General features: G+C 36.5%; 2 protein-coding genes and 1 long non-coding RNA gene across 6 annotated transcripts in view; 2 read left to right on the forward strand and 1 right to left on the reverse strand.

Annotated features, from left to right (window-relative positions):
* Window positions 1-14,995, forward strand: part of ptpn3 (protein tyrosine phosphatase non-receptor type 3) — a 58,026-nt gene extending 43,031 nt beyond the window's left edge. The window contains exons 23-26 of one of the 2 annotated variants that reach the window (XM_087287090.1): window positions 1,175-1,303; window positions 10,317-10,462; window positions 10,543-10,678; window positions 13,793-14,995. In XM_087287090.1, coding sequence (XP_087143216.1) covers window positions 1,175-1,303; window positions 10,317-10,462; window positions 10,543-10,678; window positions 13,793-13,861 — 480 coding nt within the window. In that variant the 3' untranslated portion in view covers window positions 13,862-14,995. Of the gene's footprint in view, window positions 1-1,174; window positions 1,304-10,316; window positions 10,467-10,542; window positions 10,679-13,792 lie in introns of those variants that run through there. The other variant, XM_087287091.1, reaches the window with a different exon arrangement.
* Window positions 5,221-9,001, reverse strand: LOC147840302 (uncharacterized). Its single transcript, XR_015511489.1, has 2 exons — window positions 6,057-9,001; window positions 5,221-5,379 (listed from the first exon to the last, which is right to left on the reverse strand). It is a non-coding gene; the product is annotated as an uncharacterized LOC147840302 (long non-coding RNA).
* A 317-nt stretch (window positions 14,996-15,312) lies between the features above and the next one.
* epb41l4b (erythrocyte membrane protein band 4.1 like 4B) overlaps window positions 15,313-24,268 on the forward strand; it is a 47,499-nt gene continuing 38,543 nt past the window's right edge. For all 3 annotated transcript variants that reach the window (XM_087287102.1, XM_087287103.1, XM_087287104.1), the window contains exon 1: window positions 15,313-15,985. In XM_087287102.1, coding sequence (XP_087143228.1) covers window positions 15,731-15,985 — 255 coding nt within the window. In that variant the 5' untranslated portion in view covers window positions 15,313-15,730. The remainder of the gene's footprint in view (window positions 15,986-24,268) is intronic.

Raw genomic sequence — 24,268 nt, forward strand, 5'->3', positions numbered from 1 at the left:
AAAATCTGTCTGAAATACGTTTTACAAGGTGCCTTTGTTCACAAATGATGCCTCCAGAGTTACCTCCTGATAGGAAAGTGAGGCAACAAGTCAATTGCTTAAGCTTTTGAATGCAGCCTATGTTTGCTGATCTATGTTTATATGGCAGTAAAAAACAACATTTTAATGTTCAATTTTAGTGATTGTGTCTCTACATAAATCTTGAATCGCTGTGCTTATTTCATATAAATTTACTTATGAAGCTTTTTAGAAACATTTTAAAAGGTTTTTGAGTGAGTAGGGCCAGAAACTTCTCTTTATTTGTTGCGAAGATGAATGAACCTCTTTTGGAAAGCTACGTTTGCAACAATATGCGAGAAAGAATAGCAAAAAACAATTCAAAATATCTTTGTTTGTGTTTTAAGCATGAACAAACCTCTTATGGGATTGAGTAGATGATGACAGAATTTAAATTTTATCATCAAGTAAGCTCATGTTTATTAATACTGCAGCACTTCATGTAACTCTTTGGCTGTTTTGGCTGACAGAATTGTCATTTTTGGAGTGAACTAATATTTTAAAATGCAAGCATACTTGTTTTGATGGCATAATTTATTTTATGCTCTTGAAAAACAACTTTTTAAATCAAATATCTCTAAAACCCAGGCCTCACAGGAAACGTAGCACATCTTGAATGAGAAAAGACTGGTTAAGTATGATCATTATCAGTTTTTGCATTATGAGGACACTGTTTATGTCCTTATAAACCACCTTAACATTCTAATACTTGGGTCATACCCGTGTCGTTATACAAATGTGTGTCCTTATGAAGCACCAAATGCAGTACACACACACACACACACACAAACAAACACAGACATAGTAATGTCGTGAATTCACTTTTACAACAGAAAAACTACAAACAGACTTACACACATATAACATCTAATCAGACGAGACCCATCACACACCTCCAGTCCCCCAAGGACAGCTTATTGTGAGTAGCGTATTCTTCGGCTCGGCTTGACTGTTGCTTGGTAACCGAGCATTCTGCATTCTTTTCCAAAGGGATGATTTAATAAACTTGGTGTTTGAGCAAGGGAGAGCGAGCGAGCGAGAGAGAGGGAGGGAGCATAAATTGTGTGTGTGTGTGTGTGTGTGTGTTTGCTTAGTAATCTCTTTTCCATTTCCACAGACCAAGTGCCACCAATACTGGCCACATCCACCTGAAGTGAGAGATTATGGGTATCTTCAGGTGTGCTGTCACTCAGAGGAGTGCAACCTGGCATACGTTACCAGGCAATTAACACTCACTGACACTCAGGTAACAACAACAGTGCACATACTACTAAATAGAATGCTCATAATAACCTATTCACCGTTAACCAAAACAGTGTGTTTTTAACCAATTAATGGTATCAGTTAAAGGATATATATATATATATATATATATATATATATATATATATATATATATATATATATATATATATATATATATACTGGCTGCATAAATGTGCAACACATATCAGTTAACTTATGGCAGGGGTTTTCAAACTGTGGGTCGCACAGTGAACAAAGGTGGATTGCGGAACGTCACATAGCTGCAGCTATTTACATTGCGGTGAATCAAAACCAGTACGATTGGCGGCAATAACTTAAAAACCTCTTACCCTAAAAATATCTAAAGTGTACTTCCTACAAAAAGACAAAGCTGGTTATGTCTTTTACTTTTTTTCCGCTCGACATTACAAGCATTGCTCCGTTTGAGCTCTCGCAATCTGCGTTTAGCCGGTAGAGCTCGCGCAGAGCGGAGCTCTCAGTAAGGGACCGTTGGAAAAGTGCTTCTTTTTTTTCGTTTTTTTTTTTTTGCTCCGTCCTGCGTGTTTCATTTTAAACACTACTAATTTTCACTTAAATGAGCACAAACAGTTATTAAAGTAGTCGAATGCTTCATTATAAATCTGTGCATTCTTACATGAACACCTCTGTTATCAAACAAAACACAATGAGAGATTCATTTGCTGCTCTTCGCTAAATAACTATAGTAACTTTAATCAATTTGCAAATATAATTAAAAGTGAAATAGATTTTATAGCTTTATTTAATATCTGGATAGGCCATTGATTTTAATAGGCTAAACCTTTTATTGTATTGTTAATATTTTCTAATATTTGCTATGTATTCTATCATTTGAAGCTATTTGTTGTCCCATATTTTTTACATTCCAATGTTGACAGATTGCTAATCAATAAATAGCTATAGTGCTATCTGTTAGTTTTAACGTCACCTAATGTTATGGAAAATCATAATAGTAATGTAACTACCCCATCATTCCTTCCTCAAGCAAATGTGTAAATATTAGATCAATTCAGCAATAATGTTCATTGCATTGGCATATTTATCTGACAATTTCCCAGCTTGTAGTAGTCGATCAAAAAGCTATTTAGTTTCTTATGACTATACACTAGCAGTGGAATTTACTGCAATGTGACGGGGCTTGATCATATTACAGGGGCTTGATCAAAGGTTGATCATATTCTCTTCTGAAAAAAGAAGAGTATCGTTTTCAACAAAAAAAAAATGATCACAGTTACAGCCAGCATCCCACAAAAAGCACTTCGAGCCTCATTTTGTGCATATCAAATCGTAAAATCCAAAAAGCCGCACACCATATATTTTTGACTGCTTTGAATGGATAAATTTTTTTTACCTTTTTTTCCATAACAAAATATTATGGTGGGTCTTGAGATTGAATTACTTGCCTAGGTGGGTCCCGGAATAAAAAAGTTTGGGAATCCCTAACTCATGGGATGGTAATACATACATAATACATATTTTGCTAGAGAAGCAAAATGAAAGCATAATATTGCTGGTCACAGTTTGACACAGACAAGTTGATGCCAAACCAGTGCTGATGCTGATTGCCTCTGTCCTAGATCCGCATCATAAACACTTCTGTTTATTTGCACAAATGAAGAAAGAAGTCGCAAAACAAAAAAGTTTCTGAAATGTGCGCTGCTTTGGAAACAAGACGGCCACAAGTCGAAGCGTCAGGATTTTCTCTCCAGCGGAGCATTAATTAAATGCATATTTTCTGTTGAGTGAACAATTCGAGGTAGACTGATAATTTTATTTGACAGAAGAAGGGAAAAAAACAGCCTATGCTGGTTCTTAAAAAGGAAACAGTCAGTGTTTTCGTTTTGTGATGTAAATTTGTGATTGAAGTGAAAAATATCTAGGGCAGGTCTATTTATTTTATTCTTTTTTATTTCGTTTATTCAGTTTTTCTATGCTGTTGGAAACACTGCAGGTGCATGAAGATGTTCTGTTGTAAATATGTTTGCATGTTAAATGAAATCAGTATTTTAATGCAATATTTAATGTGTCAGACACAAAATAGACACATTTTCTTATTAAATAATAATTTAATATTAATCTGAACAGTTAACCGTTAATATTCGATAAACTAGCGGCAGTTGTCAGTTGGCAAAATGAATCGAAATGAGCATCCCTAGACACCACTCCTATGAGATATGGTTCAAAAACACAACAGTTACCAACTCAGTCAGACATCAAGCATATATATAAAAGCTTATTGAGCGTACATTATTATTAACATACATACACAAATGAGTTTGCAGCTTACTTTAGGTAAATTATAAGCTATAATAAATACTGCTAAAAGTTGACAAGTTAAAAATATACATATGCTTTAAATGCAAACTATTGTAAACAGAGTAAACGTGTTTTTGGTTTAAATACATCTACTTAATAATGAGAATGTCACTTATTATAATTCCATCTGCCACAACTAGCAGGCAGCAATTCATAGACTTTACTCAAAGTAACATGCTACTACGTTTAAGAAGGGACAACCACATAAAAACACAGGAGTGTATTACTAGCCTGAGCTATCATGGCATGTTTGTACAGAACACCAGAACACATAAAAATTGCAGTAACCATAGCAACGTTCTGGCGTCTTGCTCATTTGGTATCTGCTGTTTGTGATCAAAGTAATTTTACAGAAACAAAGACGTATTATGGTCATAGTTTTTAACTAAATCTCCACCACAGAGGTGTCATGTTTTGTTTATGTTTGGAAGGCTGCTCTGCAGAGTGCACTGTGTTGTTGCCACGTCCACTTAATATAGGCCACACATAATTGGGCCAGTTTGTGGGGTTAAACAATGCAGGTGCAGGTTGTAAAGTTTTGGTACGTGTGTTATTTCACTACCTGTCAGTTACTTTGCGCGCATGTTTGTGCATTCTGAACAGAATTAGGCACTAAAAAGTGAACTGACCATGGAAATTAGCTCATGGCTGTGGGATGTAAACTGTCTTAAAGACAAACAATGGCAGAATATGGATAATTACTAGGAAGCTACTTTTTTCTTCTTATACCATAGGCAGAATTCATTGCATTCCATTCTGATTGGTTCATCCCTATGACCTCTAGAGCGAAAGCTTCAAAGGGTTGAAGAGTGGAAAAAAAGGAGTTTCTTGAAATAAACTGCGTCATCTTGTGTTTTCTGCGTCACAAATTTAACTTGCATAGAGAATCGTGGAAGTGTGTCTGTAAATTTCAAAAGGGTCCTTTGAAGTGGCCAGTTTTGAGTACTTCAGTTTGGAACAACCCTTGATTGCTCTTGATTGAATGTCCTTTGGAGGCGGATTTATCCTGTTCGGAATGCAGCATATATTTTAATAAGGAAAAAACTGTGACTGTTATGTTGGTCACAAGCTATTGCTGAATTTGTAATATAGAGTAATAGCACGCAACGTTTCTCACACACTCTCTTGCTGCCTTGCTAGTATAAAATGCACCCACTTTTGCCTTCAGAATGGAATTCTGTCTAGCATAGATTCAACAAGGTGTCAAAAGCATTTCTCAGGGAGTTTGGTTTATATTGACGTCCTCTGGCATAAACATGGCATTTTCGCCCACAGAAATGCCGTTCACTAGATTTTTTCTATTTTGGTTCTCTTTAAACTTTAGAAATGCTTGTACATTACAATCCCAGCAGATCAGCAGCTTCTGAATCTGGCACCAGCAACAATGATTATTTGTCATTGTTGTACAAATACATTAAGATGCTACCATGCTGCTTGGCTAATTAGATATAATAGTTTTTAAGCAGTTACACAAATAATTTGAATTTCATTCTTCATGACTAGCAAAATAAATAAATGTATACAGTTTGGATGAGCTCAAGAGTGACTAAATGAGGACAGAAATGTAATTTTAATTATTACTTTATTACTTTTCTATTATTAGCATCTATTTGACCCCTTTTCAAGATTTAAGAGAAGACTTTTGTGTCTCCAGAATAAGCCAGAAAAGTTTCAGCTCAAAATACCCTTTAGATTATTTATTATTCCCTTCAGAACATTATACTTTTACATTTACATTTAGTCATTTAGCCGACGCTTTTATCTAAAGCGACTTACAAATGAGGACAAGGAAGCAATTTACACAACTAAGAGCAACAATGAATAAGTGCTATAGGCAAGTTTCAGGTCTGTAAAGTCTAAGAAGGAAAGTATTAGTAGTATTAGTATTTTTTTTTGGGTACAGTTAGTGTTATATTCAGAGAGGCAATTGCAGATTAGGAAGTGAAGTGGAGACTAAATAGTTGAGTTTTTAGTCGTTTCTTGAAAATAGCGAGTGACTCTGCTGTTCTGATGCAGTTAGGGAGTTCATTCCACCAACTGGGCAGATTGAGCGTGAGCGTTCGCGAAAGTGATTTCTTCCCTCTTTGGGATGGAACCACGAGGCGACGTTCATTCACAGAACGCAAGTTTCTGGAGGGCACATAGATCTGCAGAAGTGAGAGCAGATAAGAAGGATCAAGGCCAGAAGTCACTTTGTAGGCAAACATCAGAGCTTTGAATTTGATGCGAGCAGCAACTGGCAGCCAGTGCAAACGGACTAGCAGCGGAGTGACATGTGCTCGTTTAGGTTCATTAAAGACCACTCGTGCTGCTGCGTTCTGGAGCAGTAGAAGAGGCTTGACAGAGTTAGCTGGAAGCCCAGCTAGTAGAGAGTTGCAGTAATCCAGTTTGGAGAAAACTTTTCTGCTATAAGTGAATTTAATTTATAAACTAATTTCGAAAGAATCACATGCTTATGATTTACGACTATTGACAATTTATGATTCACCAATCAGGTGATTCCTTAGCCACTATAAATACCTTAAGTTCCATATAACAGCCATCTTCATTTTGAAGAACCCCCCTTCCACCCCTACTCCTCCCCTTTTCCTAGATGGGTGGCACGGTGGCCCAGTGGTTAGCACTGTTGCCTCACAGCAAGAGCGTCACTGGTTCTAGTCCTTACCAAGCCAGCTGACGTTTCTGTGCAGAGTTTACACGTTCTCCCTGTGCTCGTGTGGTTTTCCCCTGGTCCCCCGGTTTCCTCCCACAATCCATAAACATGCAACTTAAGTTAATTGTCTAATCCAAATCGGCACCAAAGACATGCTCCTAATAAGTAGGTATCTCTTAAGAGCAATCACTATCTGTTCATTAGTTACTACACAGTTAATGTTTGTGAGAAATACTACAGTAAGAACTTTCCCAATGATTATTTGATGTATTTGTTGCGGAGTTGCAAAGAGTCACACACAATTTCGTTACAAAGTACATATATCCGGAACACACACACACATAACGCGCGCATTTAACCTGTCTTGTGGATATGATTATATGTGTTACAATGAAGACATGTTAATACGCAGCTGTCAATCAATTCGGTGGGTAGGGGAAACTGCACTCCTATGTCATGTTGCGGTCGGCCTCAAAATGGGTTGGATTTGGATCCTATTTTAATGTCAGGAATTTTATAAAAGAGACTTATTGTGTTTCTATCACTTCAATATGACCGTGGACACACTATACCTGCACACAGCTCTGTCCAAACAGCTTCCAAAAGATGGCTTTCATCATAGCTGCCCTTTAAGCAATTTTCCCATTACCAGAATACTACTTTGCATTAAATAATATTCATGCCAGATTCATCAAAAAAATTAATTGTCAGTGCTGATAGCCTAGTGGAAATTGAGCACATTATAGGTCAGATTTTTTTTTTTATATTAAGCAACAACAAAAGTTGTATTGTATTCCAAAGTGGTCTGAAGTATTCTATTTCATTAAGAAATACTTCACAAAAGAGAAAACGCTGCTCGCCATGGATTAGTCTCATCAGTCATAGTCTTATTTTTGGTCAAATTCAGTGTTTCTAAGGTAAATGTTTCTAATTACTCGCACTCTGTAAGTCTATTTATGGAATAGAAAGGGAATTACTTTAAATGAGAGCTTGTTGTGTGTGAGAGAGTGTCAGTATGTGCTGGTGGATGTGGCAAACAGGTCAAGTAGTGCTGTAGCCAGGAGCACAGGACCGTACACATACATGTACATGCACATACACACTCACTCTCACAAAACAATCTATCATTGCTGGAAAACGGAGACCCATCTGTTGTCTCTGTTGGTGGGAGTTAATCTGAGCACGGACAGCAGACGGAGGTTACATCACACATTCGTCGTCCATATATGGTGCGCGTGTGTGTGTATCTCAAATGAAAATAAAGAAAAGGAGAAAGGAACGGGATGATTGGGGGGTACAGGAAAAATGCCAATGTGTGAATGTTTGTATCTCACAGCTTGCGAACCAATTATTCCTTTCTGGCTGATTTGTCACAATAAAGGATTTTTATTTTTTTTCAAGTTTGGCCTTTAGAGTGTGACTCATATATTCAAGAACATAAAGATCATTACTTTGCACTTCACCTACTTATAAGATCATGAATGATAGACTGGGGGGATTTTAAAATGTCAGCGTTTAGATCATTCTGAGCTGAAATGTAGTTTTGAAGAAAGGCTGGAATGACATGGGCTTCATTTATAAAAGGCATAAAAAGCTGATCTGATTTGACCCTGATATCCATGAATTCTTTCCATCAAAAGTCGGGATCGGAAAATGTAAAGGGAAAAATTAACATGATTATACACTTATGAGTAGGCATGGGCCGGAATAGTTTCGGATGGTATAAGCTTGGATAAAAATACTACGGTTTAGTCGGCGCAATAGCCTAGTGGTTAGCGCGTCGACATATGGTGCCATAGCACGTCAGGGCGTCGCAAGTTCAAATCCCGGCTCGACGACATTTCCCTACCCCCTCTCTCTCTCTCTCTCTCTCTCTCCCACTTCGCTTCCTGTCTCAATACTGTCCTATCTAATAAAGGCAAAAAGGCCAAAAATAAATCTTAAAAAATAATAATAAATATACCACGGTTTCACGTTATCTCAGTATTGTGATTACTGATCTAAAATAAGTTTTTTTTTTAAATGTTTGGGTAATTTTTTTTTTACCCCATTGAACACAATATTTTTTACTTTAGGAAACTTTAACATTTCAGAAAATGTCAGGCTAAATTATTAAAATAATTCATTAGTTTCAAAAACACAAATTTATTTACAACACATAAAAACATTTTAAAAGCCCTTATATATACTATAGGAACGTATAACAGAAAAATCTAGTGGCTTTTAGCATGCCTACTTATGAAAATTCCAATAGAAAAACATGTGTGATTTAAATTAATGAATTAATTTATTTATTTATGCATTTTTTGTGCTCCTATAACCAATAATTTGAATTTATTCTAAAAATGTAATGTAAATAGGTAACCAGAATATGCATTATTTTACTATTAAAATATGGGGATATTTAAAATTGTGTCTATAAAACATTTTCCTTGATTAGTAGAGTTCATCCATAAAAATGTGCAAAAACAATTTACAACAATTTAAAAAATTTTCTATAAGTGCCGTTGACTATATTAAGCATTTGAAGTTATGCATAATAAATTAAAATGACGCAGGCAAAAAAGTAGGGAAGACACGAATAAAAAAGGTATAGAAAGACAGTGAAAGCCCAGACAACAGCTGAAATCTCTCAGTAATTATTCAGCAACCCTCTGCCCTTCTTTATTGTAAATTATTATTAGATGCTTCAGTTCTACATCTACATTGGCAGGAGGATGAAGATGAAACCAGGGTGGACATTTCAGCAAGACAATGATTCAAAACACAGCCAAGGAAACTCTCAAATGCATTCAGAGAAAGAAAATCAAGCTGTAGAATGGCCCAGACAATCACATGACTTGAATCCAATAGAAAAAAAACTAATTAAAGACCAGATTTGATAGATGAGACCCACAGAACCATTAAGACTTTTACACTCTGTTGTTAGAGCAGTGCATTAACATGTCTTCGTAGTAACACGTATAATCATATTAACAAGACAGGACGTGCACAAAGCAACCGGGATTAAAAGATCTGTTCAGCTTTCTGTGATCATCAATCATCATCAAATGTGATCAAGATTGAGTTTTCCGCTTTTAAGCAGTGCATGTTTGTAATGAATTACAGTGATTTTATGGTCTTCATCACCACAGCCGCAGTTAGTACAATTATTAAAGAAGATGCTTCAATCCCAGTTTGGGGACTCTAAATCAGGTTTATTTTGGACATTAACATAACGGATGTCTATACAGCAGTGGATATTAACGTGTGTCCTGTGACCTTTGCGTGTAAAAAGTGCAGTTAAACGCATGCGCTGTGTGTGTGTGTGTGTGTGTGTGTGTGTGTGTGTGTGTGTGTGTGTGTGTGTGTGTGTGTGTGTGTGTGTGTGTGTGTGTGTGTGTGTGTGTGTGTGTGTGTGTGTGTGTGTGTGTCTGCGTGAACTTTGTAATGACATTGTGTGTGTGACTCATCGTTGACTCCACAACAAATACATCAAATAATCATTGGGAAAGTGTTTATCGTAGTATTTCTCACAAACATTACGTGAGATCTGCTTTCTTCATGTCTGTCACTGTGCTGTTTATCTGACTCAGTCGAGGGCAGAGATTGAGGCACACTTTGAGAGGCACGTGGGAATGGTGGGTGGGGAGAACTAGCATTAAATATACAGGCAGCAAAAACTGCTACATTTTGTTCAGAGCAGAAAATCCCAATTTTCTGAAAGGTTTAATAAATAATTTGATGGGTGTTTTGAGATTAAACTTTATAGATAAATTCTCGAGACACAAAAGACTTGAAAAGAATCTTGAAAATGGGGTAAAATAGGTGCCCTTTAATAAATAGACATAGGCGCTGAAAATCCCCAATGCTTTCATCTAAGAAATATTTCTTATACATTTTTTTTCTGGATAAGGAAAAGCACAGGCATGCTTAGACTTGTCTGCTTTCTTGCGAACTCATTCAAGCATTCTCTTGCACTCAGCCTCGCCCTTTCTCTCACTCTATTTGTTTTTTCATTCTACAGTCAGGACAGCAGCGCTCAATCACTCATTTACAGTATGTTGCCTGGCCTGATCACGGGGTACCAGAAGATTCCTCAGACTTCCTGGATTTTGTCAAGTCAGTGAGAAGCATGAGGCAGGAGTCTGTGCCTCTAATGGTCCACTGCAGGTGAGGGGACTTCCAGCACACAGGCAGACAGATGTTATCGGGCGCTCGTCTTACACAGAGCCAATGTGTTTTTCCTGCAGTGCTGGCATCGGCCGGACGGGTGTTTTGATCACCATGGAGACCGCCATGACACTGATGGAGAAGGAAAAGCCAGTGTATCCCCTAGAGGTCATTACCCTGATGAGAGAACAGAGGGCCATGCTGGTTCAGACATCGGTACAACTTCGTACACACAATCACGTACTCAAAATATAAAGTTTCAAAAGTTACAGATGGTCTTTCCATCCAACAGCTGATTTTGACTCAAACCTATTCAGCTATTAGAGCCAGTTGGTTGTGTCCAGTCGAGATACAGTTGAAGTCAAAATTATTAGCCCCCCGAATTATTAGCCTCCCTGTTTATTTTTTCCCCCAATTTCTGTTCAGCGGAGAGAAGATTTCTTCAACGCATTTCTAAACATAATAGTTTTAATAACTCTTTTCTAATAACTGATTTCTTTTATCTGTGTCATGATGACAGTAAATAATATTTGACTAGATATTTTTTAGGAAACTTCTATACAGCTTAAAGTGACATTTAAAGGTTTAAGTCGGTTAATTAGGTTAACTAGGCAGGTTAGGGTAACTAGGCAAGTTATTGTATAATGATGGTTTGTTCTGTAGACTAAAGAAAATAAATATAGCTTAAAGGGGCTAATCATTTTGTCCCAAAAATATATTTTTTTTAAATGAAAAACTGCTTTTATTCTAGCTGGAAAAAAAACAAATAAGACTTTCTCCAGAAGAAAAAAATATTATCAGACATAATGTGAAAAGTTCTTTGGTCTGTTTAACATAGTTTGGGAATTATTAAAAAAAATAAAAAAAATCAAAGGGGGGATAATCATAATTCTGACTTCAACTGTATATCCAACCACACATGTTTCAGGCACACACACAATCTAGCTCACAAAATCTAGGCAAACCATATATGGTTAATGACTGATTACTCTTCTTCAGGATCTTAATGTTGTCATACTTGGTTAAAATCATTTTGTAGGTAAATATAAAAAACAAACAATAATGTGTCACATTAAAATAAATTACTATAGTTAATAATTAAAAATAATATAATTATAAACTGATAAACTACTTTATCTTTTACTAATACTAAAGTGTAGCAACTGTTAATAATATATTTTTATATATATATATATATATATATATATATATATATATATATATATATATATATATATATATATACACACACACACACACACACACACACACACACACACACACACCAGTACCTTATGGTTTAAAAACCCTTTGTAACAATATAAATACAATATATTACTTATAAATTAGTACAGTATTTAATGTAGGAAATAATTAATAAAAAAGTTGTTAGAAAATTAAGCAAAAGAAATATTATTAAATCGCTGGAGTAAAATATTAATGTAGTGTTAAACATTTATTAAATGTACCATTTCAGTGTTGATGTCAACGTTAAAACAGTTATCATAACATTATTTATCAATGTGTGGGTCTGTTTGGATTCTCGGCAGCTACAGAAATTAAACATGTAAAACAGGAAATACGTTGGAACCATTGTTTTTGTTTACATTCCTCAAAATGGTCTATACATATTAACTTGCTATTATTTCCTTCATTATAATAAATACATTATATTTAAAATAATTCTGTCCAATTTAGATTGTTTATAAATCTCTGAAAACTGTTTTAGCAATGCCAGCAAATGAGTAGCCTATCTGCCATATTGACCCTGTCAGATAAATAATGACTGATCATCTATGATGACTGATAGAAAAATGTCCAGTCTATTATTATATTGAATTATTATTATATTGAAACAATGTTCCCCATTCGCCCATCTCAACCGCCATATTTGTGAAATAGTATACACTTGTTTATTACGCTATTTATTGACAATGTATATTAAAAAAATATATTGATGATAATGTCTGAGAATGAGAGTGAGGAGATTTTTTTTTGTATAGCACATTTCCAAGATGTCTGAAGTTTCAATTTCACCTTATGTTCATTTACAGTAGGCTTAACACTTATTTTATGTTGTTTATAATGAAAGCCACTAGTTTCTTTTTTTATTCTACTTAAAATGTTTAATAACCTCTGTTCTGATTACAGTTACATCTAAATGATTTGTTGTGTGTCTTTTTATTTGTTTGTATCTATTTATTATATTAGAATTCAATTATAAAATGTGACCTATGTATATGTATTTTTTTAACAATGCAGTTTTGACCATGCAGCTTATAGTCAGGTGCAATCTATTTAATGGAAAATATTGTATTTCCATATTAGCTGGGGTAAAAGTAGCTGGTTGACTTGCTATTTCAGACTTGGGATTATGAGATGTGCAATAAAAGGATGCTTTAAAAGGTTAGTTCACCCAAAAATAAAAATATTAATTTCACGCCCTTACATCGTTCCAATTCTCTAAGACCTTCATTCATCCACAGAACATATATTAAGATATTTCAGATGAAATCTGAGAGCTCTCTGATCCTCCATATACAGCAACGGTCCTGAAATGTTCAAAGTCCTGAAAAGGATCCAAAACATTATCAAAACCAGTGTAGGGTACTTTTGTGAGTAATGCATTACAACATTGAGTTATTCCCTTAAAAAAATAACTAGTTGCGTTAATTAGTTACTTGTTATGGTAAGTAATGCATTACGTTACTTTTGAGTTACTTTTGTGTTACTTTTTATTACCTGGCTGAGACTTGATCTTTTCAGAACAATTTTTTTTCTTTCTTTTTTTAATAAAGGAGTTCTGCAACGAACAATGCACCATATAACCTACATTTACCTTTAAAAAAACATATGGTATTTAAATAAATAACATAATATTTTAGGAGAATGATATCTGAGAACGTCCTGACCCCAGAGCTATACATGCCATACAGATTAATGAAGGTTTAAAGCCAGGGGTGTCCAAACCCGGTCCTGGAGGGCCGGTGTCCTGGAGAGTTTAGCTCCAACCCTAATAAAACACACCTGAAGCAGCTAATCAAGCTCTTTCTAGATATAATAGAAACTTCCTGGCAGGTGTGTTGAAGCAAGTTGGAGCTAAACTCGGCAGGACATTGGCCCTTCAGAATCGAGTTTGGACTCCCGTTTTTAAAGCAATGTGTTTGCTCCATTGGGACAATCCCTTATTCCTTATTTCCTTATAAGGGTCACTCTTGGTTTGAATGTAAAATCCCAGTCTGAAATAGCTTTCTATGAAAAGGTGTGAAGGTTGAATATATTACGCTGATTCCTGCCATTGCTTATCCTGTGTGCATGTTTGTTTTGCAGTGTCAGTTCACCTTTGTGTGTGAGGCCATTCTGAGGGTGTACAGAGAGAAAGTCAAACCTAACAGTTGATAACGGGGACGGTAGAGGAGTGTTTGAGGACACAGAAGTGAAGGAAGAAGCTCGGCCGCAGTGGTCCAGCTGTCAGTAAAGACTGGATGAAAACGAGGCAGGAAGTAGAGGGTGTGCCTTGAAAAAGACGGATGGGCAATCTCTTCTCTTGCTGTGGCTCTCCTGACAGCTGTGCGGATCAAGGAAGAACATGAAGCACTTTGACACGTAGAAGCTTATAGGACCCTACAGCACACTCTCTCTTGCTCTGTCCCACACACAAACACAGTGCTATATTTAGGTGATTCTCACAAAATCTGTCAAGACATGTTCAGGTCACATTTCATCCTAAAAACACAAGGAAATAAAAATGTCAAATAAAATGCAATCTATTTAGAAAATTTCAAGTGTGATTTTATTTTATTTTATTAAATTAGTACATTATTTGCTGATCAATTGTGCACATTTACCACCCCTCCCTTATCATTTTCATTACTGTATTAACTCCTTGGCTATTGTATTTGTATAGGTATTATTTACCACTGTATTACAGTAATGTTCTTGCAATTACATAATTACATAAATGCTTACACGAACAATTATATTTAAATGTACATACATTTGTCATATTACAGTCATAAGAATTAGTTTTTGTGTTTTATAATTGGAACTGGGGTGAGGTACAGTGAGCTTAACTGTCTTAAAGCACATGCGGTACAAACAGTTGTGGTGATTACAGTAAGCTCATTAAACTTCAAATTTATCGGAAGAAATATATATTTTAATATAATATATTCTATATGTATGTTTGTGTTCTCGGACATTCTTAGTTTCTCTGGATTTGCCATGTATAGTTTGTGGGGGGAAAACGGCTGTCGTTTGTAAAAAATAATGTTGTCATTCACAGCATAAAATGACAATTGGTGACAATATTATTTTTTGGGCAACATGATACCAATTTATAGATCAATATTTGATAGAATAAGCCTTATTTACATCAGAACAAATGTAAACATTTGTTGTTTTGTTTACTTAAAAAAAGCTAAATTGTGACCTGAACACTTTGTGAGACTGACCTATGTGCAGTCAAATTACAACTAGAATAATTCAATTCACCTTTGTTAATAAATAAATAAATAAAATGTGCAATTCTTATCACGTTGTGCCTGTTCTCTTATTCATGGTGATGACTTTTGGAGGAGGGGAGGGAGCTGAAATGAGCGTGCGTGAAATGCTGACGACTGGCGCACATTGTTTCCTCGCAGCAGACTTGACGCAATTGTATTAAGGCTGCTTGATTTGTGCTGGTTGCTGGGGAATTCAGTGATGGTGGCTCGAGTGAAGGTAACCTGACGCCGGTCACTGTTTGGCTTACCAGCAGGTTGCGCTGCCTCGCACACACCGACCCGAAAACGGAAAAAAAAGTTTGAGTGTTGCCCTGAGATTTAACGCTTGCGCAGAACAGGTTGCCTGGCCAGTTCCTCTGGTTGACTTACCTGAGAGGTACATCAGTTTCGGTCAATAACAGAGAGCAACTAACGCGACATCAGTCAGCTGAGCCTGGACTTCTGTGAGCGAAAGGAGAAGTTTAATTAAAGCGCGATCACTTTTTGGCCGAATCCGAGGTTAAATGAGCGGGAGGACCGGAGTACCTCATCTTCCCGTGGCTTCTGGCAGGTGTGCTCTTGTTTTGTCGCCCGTACGACACGAGGAAACGGAGCTCGTGACAGGTCGCCGACTTCTTCCCTCTGCATTGCACGGCTGAGTCCGGTAGACGCCGCCTTTCGTCGTCGTGGAAAGCCTGGGAAACAGCTGGATGCCTTCTTCTTGAGCGGTCCGGTATCGGTGCCGTTTTCCCTGATTAATTAAAGCGCTGTCTCGCGGGGGAAGATGATGGGCTTTCTGCGCAGGACGTTTAGCCGTCGGTCAAAAAGAAACGCTCGGCCGCCGAGCGAGGTAGACGGGACCGGTAACGTTAGAGGCGGAAACGCAGTGCTCCAGGCGCACCAGCAGCAGGTGATTCACGCGCCGACCGTAGTGACCGGGGGAGCCGTAGTGCACATCCCCGCAGCGGGCAACAGCAAAGACGCCATCACATGCAGAGTCCTGCTGCTGGACGGATCGGATGTCAATGTGGAGTTACCGGTGAGTGGAGGACTTCCTTGTCTTTGTGTAAGAGAAAAGTCACCTTGAGTGTTTTGAATGTGGTGTTTAGGGGTAAAGTTAGATTTCGAAAGCCTGTCTCTGTGTGGCCGGCCGGATTTCCCCGATATTGGGTCCTGTCCCGGTAAACAGATGGTGCTCGTGCTCCCGTCCTCCTGTTTACTTCCCACCTATAGCGACCGCTCAACCTGTCACACACAAACCTGCAGATCCCCTCGGGCTCTGGGAGCTTTCAGTGAAAATGAAACAACCATGGAGAAAACACACACACACACACATACACACGGAGTTCCCCAGCTGATCTCCTTTCTCTCCACTTGTCGCCAGAAAGTGTTTTCCAGAAATTATTCTTGAATGAGGTCGACGAATAGCCTAGTTCAGAATCAGCGCTTAACCTTTGCTCCCGGTTTTGCAAGTCGCGCCATGAAATGCGTCGATTACTTTCAGACTGACACTTCATCGGTTTGTAACCGTGTCCTGACGGTCTTACACGTCCTAGTTTGACTGTTTTGTTTTGTGTGTGAGTTTGAAGTAAAATTAATTTCACGTTTGTATTTATAAGAACAGGAATTGTATCAACACAGACGACAACAGTTCAGTAATTAACTTGCGTAAAAAGCTGACAGTTTGTGTAAATATATTTCTTCTCAGCAATTGAAAATTGTTTCAAAAGAATCCTGTCACCAAGCAACAAAAAGAAATGTAGTGAGAAATCGGGTCTTTCATCCTCGAAGTCTAATATATAATAAATATAACCTAATAAACAATATTAGGCTACTATTTACAATAATAAGATCAATAATTTAGCAATTGATTTCTTAATTGCTAACATAATTGTTTTCTTTTTTACATTTAATACAAACATCATGTATTGAGGATTTTTCTTATTTATTATGTATTATTTATGCTGTCAGGATACACTGGTGTCTCCATGCATAAGCTGACTAAAATTGATATGAGTGGTCATTATCATATTTCATGCAACATAAAAAGTATATACTGTCTGTATATTTAAACAGTCTGTCTGAAATGTCATGTTATAAATGATGAATGTAGTACATTCAGATCACATTGTTACCAATATGATACTTTTTAATACTCATGTCAATGCCATGTCAACTAGAATGCTAGTTGGCTATGTTTACGGGTATTTAGGTATTTTAAACTCTTGTTTCGTGACCTCAGGATATAGTAACATCATTGAACATCAGCACAAAGTCAAAATTACAAGCATGAAACTCACAATATTCTGTAAGCAGTGTTTCTGAAATATTGGGTGAGAAAACCATCGCAATCTCACGGCAATTCATACCTTTTTGATTTAGTGGCTAATTCGTATGAATTCGAAATACAATAGATGTAAACAACAAAATCATAAGTCCAAGGCACTCAAAAAAACTTAAAGTCTTTATTAACATGTTATAACGTCTTTTGAATTTTTTTTCACATACGTTGAGTGCCCTGAACTTCTGATTTTGCTGTTTATTTTTATGAATCACTTATCCAAAGAGCACTGACACATTAATTACCCCTGAAGCACTTTTTGTTTGATTTTGGATTTAAATACAATAGTTGTAATGTTTGCACTTGAAATTTAGATCCACATTTGTCATTTATAAAACTACAGGATACAAAGACACAGTATTGTTTGACTAGCATGTAAATGAAACTGTCAGTTTTTGTAAAAACATTTAAAAAGTAAAAATATATGCGATGAACATTTTAACTTTAATCATCTCATAGAATTTTTAACAGAAAACTTGCTCTGTCAGCTCTTGTTCTGACCAAATTTATTCAAAAACACCAGTACTGTTTTCATATACTCCTTTCTTAACTACTGTCATGATGGAGCAATGCTTTTAAATGTTCTATTAATTTAAAAGAAAGTTTTTTTAGATGTTAGTATCAGTATGTTTGTCTTTAGAATATCTATAAGCGAGTGTGCTTTAAAACTGACAAGTCACATCACCTTATACTTTAGTTTTTCAATCAAATCTTGTGACCAATCAAAAGCTCTATAGCAGAGATGCCCAAACTAGGGCCCAGAGGTCGAAGTTGGCCCATGCTAACCTTTGATTTGGCCTACCGTCCCATTTAAGGAGAGAGGGTGAATGATGGGGAGGCTTAGTTGGGTTGAATATCGCTGACAGAGATTTTTGTTTCAAATTTAATGTAAACATTTGTCTATTTTGTTTTGTAAATTAATTTGACTTTTAAAAAATGTAAATACTGTCACTGGACAGGTAGAGGGTAATGCACAACACATCAAGGAGCAAATCAAATCAATGGCACGTGCAGATTGGTGTCTTCAGCACTGAATTCTATTGTGTTGTTAATGGGATTGTTTATGTTTTTATTGTAGTAATTCTATTAGAAATTATTTTTAAAAAATATACTGCATTAGTTAATATATTTTAATGCAATGTTTTATTTTGTAGTTATTTTTAAATTTTAGGAAATAAATTAAGAAAACTTACTCATAAACCATTGAATTTAATACTGTTTGGTATATTTAACTTCTGCCCACAGCCCTCAACCAGTTTGGTTTTTGGCCCTTCTTCATAAGAAAAAGTTTGGACACCCCTGCTCTATAGTATCTCACAGGTCCTGCCTTCTGCCAGACTCTTCTTATTTCCTTTTTGCTTGATGTGCTTGAGTTTAACCACTCTCACTCACTGACACTGACTTTTGGCTGTTTTTTTATTAAAGGGTCACGAAACACCAAAACACATTTTTTGAGCTGTTGACAGTCGTATATGTGTCCCACACTGCTAAAAACACTATTAGGACACCTATATTTCACTAAAAAGTGTAAATTGGTTGTTTTTGCGTTATTTCAAGCAAATTCGTACTTCCTGTTTAAAACGAATTTTTGAAGCTGCGTCACGGTCATGACATAATAGCCTGTATTCCAGCGTGCAGACTGGGCGTCTGTGCCAGAGTGAGTCTTATTTCGTCTTACAGTGTGATACATTAATGCATGAGTAAGGCTTGGTTCAAACCAATCAGCGCGCTCTATTGTGCAACTTCATTAATATTCATTTGTGTCACCGTGCTTACACCACAAAGACGCCACGTTGAGTTGGCAAAACAAGAGTGAAGTGTTGCTTTTATAGTTTGCTGCCGTTAAGTTTCGTTTTCATTTTCTCTCTGTGAGAGCTTATCTGGATCACGTGTGGATTAACAGTGTACGCGACGCTCGACAACAATAACTTACGTGTCTAAGGGGGATTATTGTTTACCTGAGAGCTGTTCTCATCTGCAAACGCTGAAATCTGGATTCGCTTGTAGTCTTCTCTTCATAAAGACGCGGCTCTAGTTGCTGGCGATTGTCCTGTCTCTACAGATTTGGTAAGTGAGCGACCAGTGCTCTTTGTTTATTCAGTTTGCTCGTATCGAATTAAGTTAACTATTGCACTGAGTGCAGAAATGTTAGCACCGCATTTTGTGACCGGAATAACACACGCGGCTTTCTGACACTACCTGCCGTATGCATCTAAGTTTCCGGAAAATGCGGAGGTTTTTTTTTCTTTCGTTCGCCGTGCGGTATCAAACATTGCATGAAAAATACACAGTTAGATCAGTTCCTCGAATCAAATATCTCGTTTGTCGCGAGAGGCATGAATGAATTCCCTGAATGAAAGAGCCAAACTGCAGTTAAAGTCCAACATTTAATAATTTGGCAAATAATTCGACTACAGATGTCCATGTAGGTTAAACACCATCACTTTCTCCTGTCTGTGTGGGTGTGTATTTTGACTCTGAAACTCACGCGTGCACAAATAGACACTCCCACACCATCCCACTTTAGTTCCTCCGACACTCCCCCCTAAACAGAGCTGGACACGCCCACTTTTCTGACTTTTTCCAAAGTAGAGGTGTGAAAACACCCTGCTGAAACGAGGGGGTTTCATGGCCCTTTAAAGGTCAGAGGCTACTCTATGTCTTCATATTTCAGTTGAGATTACATCAAACATTAAATAAAAATTGCACATTTCAAAGCACTTTCTGTGCATATTAATATTTATATCTACTTGAAAATTAATGCATATGCTTCAATGAGTGATATTATATGAATGTGATTCTGTCACCCCCATGAGTACTCACATTTTTAATCACCAGACAAAACAACAAAAGCTAATGTTGATGATGCATTGGCCAAACATCCATTTAGAGTGTTTTGTAATCACTCGCCTCCATCCTAAATATATGTATTTTTATTTTTTTGCTGATGAGAGAAACCCCTTTTTGAGCTATCAAAAGTAAGACAACCTGTTTTTCAGGCTCTGTCAGCTTCATAGAAAACAGACTAATTAAAATTATGCAAAAGTGATGCAAAGATTAAGTATCACTGGGCCAATACTTAATCTCCTTTATTATATAATAATGACTGCAAGTAACATGTCTGATAACTCTTAAAAGCATATTAGTAGACTGTTGTTGTGGTTAGTAGAAATAATTGTACACACATATGAAGTTATTACTAGTTGCTTCTATTAAATTGCATTTTAGTAGTAGGATCACAAGTGGTCAGCTAATACCATTCCAATATCGTATTAACATGCATTCAAATATCTCTTGTGACCACCTTTGTTCCAATTTTGTTGAGTCCTTTCTGTCTTATTTTGGCAAGCTCTACGCCACATTATGATGTAACACAACTTACATGGGCTAAAAGTGAGCAGCAAATCAAGCAAAAGAAAAGGATGAGGATGTCAACTATGATTTTGATCTTAATTCATGTTTTAGTACAACGCATTGAAGTATGAGTGCCTTTTTTTGGTGGACTTCTTCAAAACACGTCTCATAATCCACACTTTTTTGGTCGGTCGGTGGAGAGTAGGTGTTTTTTTTTTTTTTTTTTCTTTGGTATTTTTTATCCTTTGAATGTGTTTGACCACATTAGTGTCTATCTACATGATGAAAAAACCCATTCAAGTCAGTTTTACTACCTCTGGGACCAGCTGAAAGTGGACAAACTCACAACATTTTAGACCTTGTTACACCTATATTTAGTATAATTTACATGTAATTGGATTGACAAAAGCAGACTGTTAAATAAGGTGTAAACGGGACTTCTAACAAGTACTATATAATACACAAGTCATAGACACTTATATAGTTGTGAATGGGGAAATATGCATCAGTAAATATGTACGCTCTAGTGAAAAAGCCCTGTTTTCTAGTAAAAGAGCCAATCATTGATTGCTATAAACCCCAGGGGAGGTGTTCAGTCCAGACGTGCATCCTTTACGACAGATTCAGTAGCTTCATTGCTATGAACCCTCAGGGGTTGACAGACGGACTGGAATTTTAGTGAATACATGCCTTGCAGACTTGAGAAATATATCTACATAAAGCTTAAAATCTCTACACTTATACTTGTTATCTGATATCGACATCTGCCAGAAACTAGCACATGGCACATCTGACCTCACTATTTTAAATGAAATACCACCTCTTTATTCCAAACGTAAATCACATGACTACAACCACTTGAACGTGCAAAAACTTGTAAACAAAAAGGTTGCTGTCCTTTTGGGATAAAATGTCAGAAATAAACTGGAAATTACTTTAAAATAACTTCTTGTTGCTGGTATATGAAACAATTAAATAAGTTATCTATATTGTACTTTTAAAAATTACTTGTAAAATGAATATATAACATTATAAATTCCAATTTTGATGAAGACGTTCTTATGCATCAAAGGTGTAGTCACTGTCCCAAGCTCATCGCTGTCCTTATCAGTGCCCGAATTAGTGTACATGACCGATTCGCAATATAGGCTTATTCTGAAAAAATTGTCCTATATACAATTCTGGAGACTGCAAATTATGTGACCAGAAGTACTTATTGCTGCATTTTATTTTTTAAACGAACGCTACGGGGTGGTATGACACCATTTCTTTTCGCGCTTACCAGCTGAACGCTTATCTCCGTATGAACAGCTTTCCCGCTGTAACCAGTTTGTCCCATTAGCTCGCCATGTACGTCAGCGGATGCAGAAATGAGTTGACCACAAAAACGGGGTTTAGGGAAGTGGGTGGGCGGGTCAATCGATAAAATTGGTTGGGTTTAGGGAAGGAGAAGGGTGAGTTACTTACTTTAGCATTTTCAACGTGCTTTGCGTTGACTCTTTTGTTGTTGCTCGGTGACCATCAACCATTTTTTCAAGAGGATGACAAACTAACAAAACATTGCTGCAGTTCCGATACAAGTTCTATGTAGGAAAAAATTAAAAAGCGCTTGGTGTTTGGGTGTCTTGTGTTTGTCTGAGGTAACTGAAATGTGTATATTCCATACAAAGTATGAAGCTGCTCGGTCAGTTCTTGTTACGTAACTCGCAGTGTGGCATTCTGAAAAGTTAAAATTAAAGTTTGTCTGAAAAAAGATGTTTTGATCTGGGCGCACATGGAATACGCGCACGTGCCGCTCTCAATATGTGCAGGCAATCCACATGCCTCCATTGGAAATAATGGACTTGTGCGCGCAAAAGACGCAATATGTGAATGGCCTATTTCACGGCAGCGTCACAAAGAGGTCTATGATCCATGCATGACAAAACAAATCTGTGAACACACATGCAACTACTTCTGATATTTAGTCAAGCAGAACATCGGAGACTTGAGTTTAAAACTGCCATAAAGCAGGTTAGTGTTGTGAACTAATTCCTTATGGTTGCAAATGTGCATTAGCTTGTTATCTCTAAAAATACTATTTTTTATTTATTAGTTTGATCCGAACATTCTGAAAAAAATGACAGTTGTTAAATTGCATTGGTGATTCCAAATATGAAATTTAATTATAAGCTTGGCAAACAGTTTTGGAGAATTCAATGTTTCCCTATTCAAAAAGACAGAAGGTGCACTTTCATGCCTAAGAGGTGTTTTAAAGATGGCTGCCAACTTGTATAAAATGACTTGCCTTTAACAGACTTTGCTTTTAGTCAGTAGATCTGCCTGTTGGTGAACCATCAAAGTAATTTGTTACCCAATCACAAATAAGAGGCCATTATACAATTCGATTTATTGCTGAATATTTCCTTCAGAATTGACCTTATTATTGCTATCAATTTTGCTGATTGTTTGTTTATAAACAAGACTCAAACAGTAAGAACCTGTTAGCCATACAAGTTTGAACATGTCAAAGAATGCATGTCAGCGTTTCAGATTTAGCAAATCCTAATTATTCTTCTGATTTTACCACTCTCACTTTCATCTGAGTCCCATCTAGGCATGGGCCGGTATAAGATTCTGATGGTATGATAACCTTGGATAAAAATATCACGGTTTCACAGTATATTGTGATTACTGCTCTAAAATATATTCTTTTTAATTATTTGGGTAAAAAAACAAAACCTTTTTCCCCTCTCAACACAACATATTTTATTTTGAGATCCATTTAACAGTAAACATGTTTTGCTAAATAATTCAAGTGAATCATGGACTTCTGCTGTTTTCATTAGTTTCATTAGTGATTTATTTACAATTTAAAATGGTATCTATAGATATCTTTTCTGCTGTTGTCCTAAAAAACATAAAAGTAAAACATACTGTTGTCCTAAAAAACATAAAAATAAATGTAAAAGTGTATATATATATATATATTTTGTTTAAAATCTTGACTTTTCCAAACCGTTGTATACCTTAAAAATGGTTATCTTCTCATGCCTATAGTTCCATCCATCAACCTGATTATCAGTTTAAGAGTTGTTTTGGTTGTGGTTGTTGTTGTAGGCCTAGTTTATGCATTAGTTTATGTATACTGGGGGAGAACTGCTCCAAAACCCATGTTGATTTATCTATGTTAAAGGTTGTAGGTCAACCTGAACAACAGCAAGTATCAAAGAGAATAATAGCCACCCCCCTCTCAGGGTGTGTCCCAAATCCAGCCACTCTCCTCTGACACTTTCAGATATTTTTGCCCTGGACTTGGTTTCTGTGTACATTATTTATACAGTACGTGTGTGTGTTTTCATCTGTCTTTTCGAGTTACGCAATATGCCTTTTAAATGTCAAGGTGTCAAGAATTAATGAAGACTAAATGTTGACACAATAGAGCAGCACTTTCACTTTCTGACAATAAGTATACGTCAGTGTCTCCAAGCCTTCAGGTCATACATGTTAGCATTCAGTACAATCATCCAAAGCAGCTGGATGTGGGTTTTCTTTTTGAAGTTTCACAGCATACAAGTTTCTCGAAAAGTCTATTTGGGAATCTAAAACACTTTTAACTGAAAACGTCAAACCAAGGTGCATTTAAGT

The sequence above is a fragment of the Danio rerio genome, chromosome 16 (genome assembly GCF_052040795.2).
Source record: "Danio rerio strain M-AB ecotype USA chromosome 16, GRCz13ab, whole genome shotgun sequence".
NCBI lineage: Eukaryota > Metazoa > Chordata > Actinopteri > Cypriniformes > Danionidae > Danio > Danio rerio.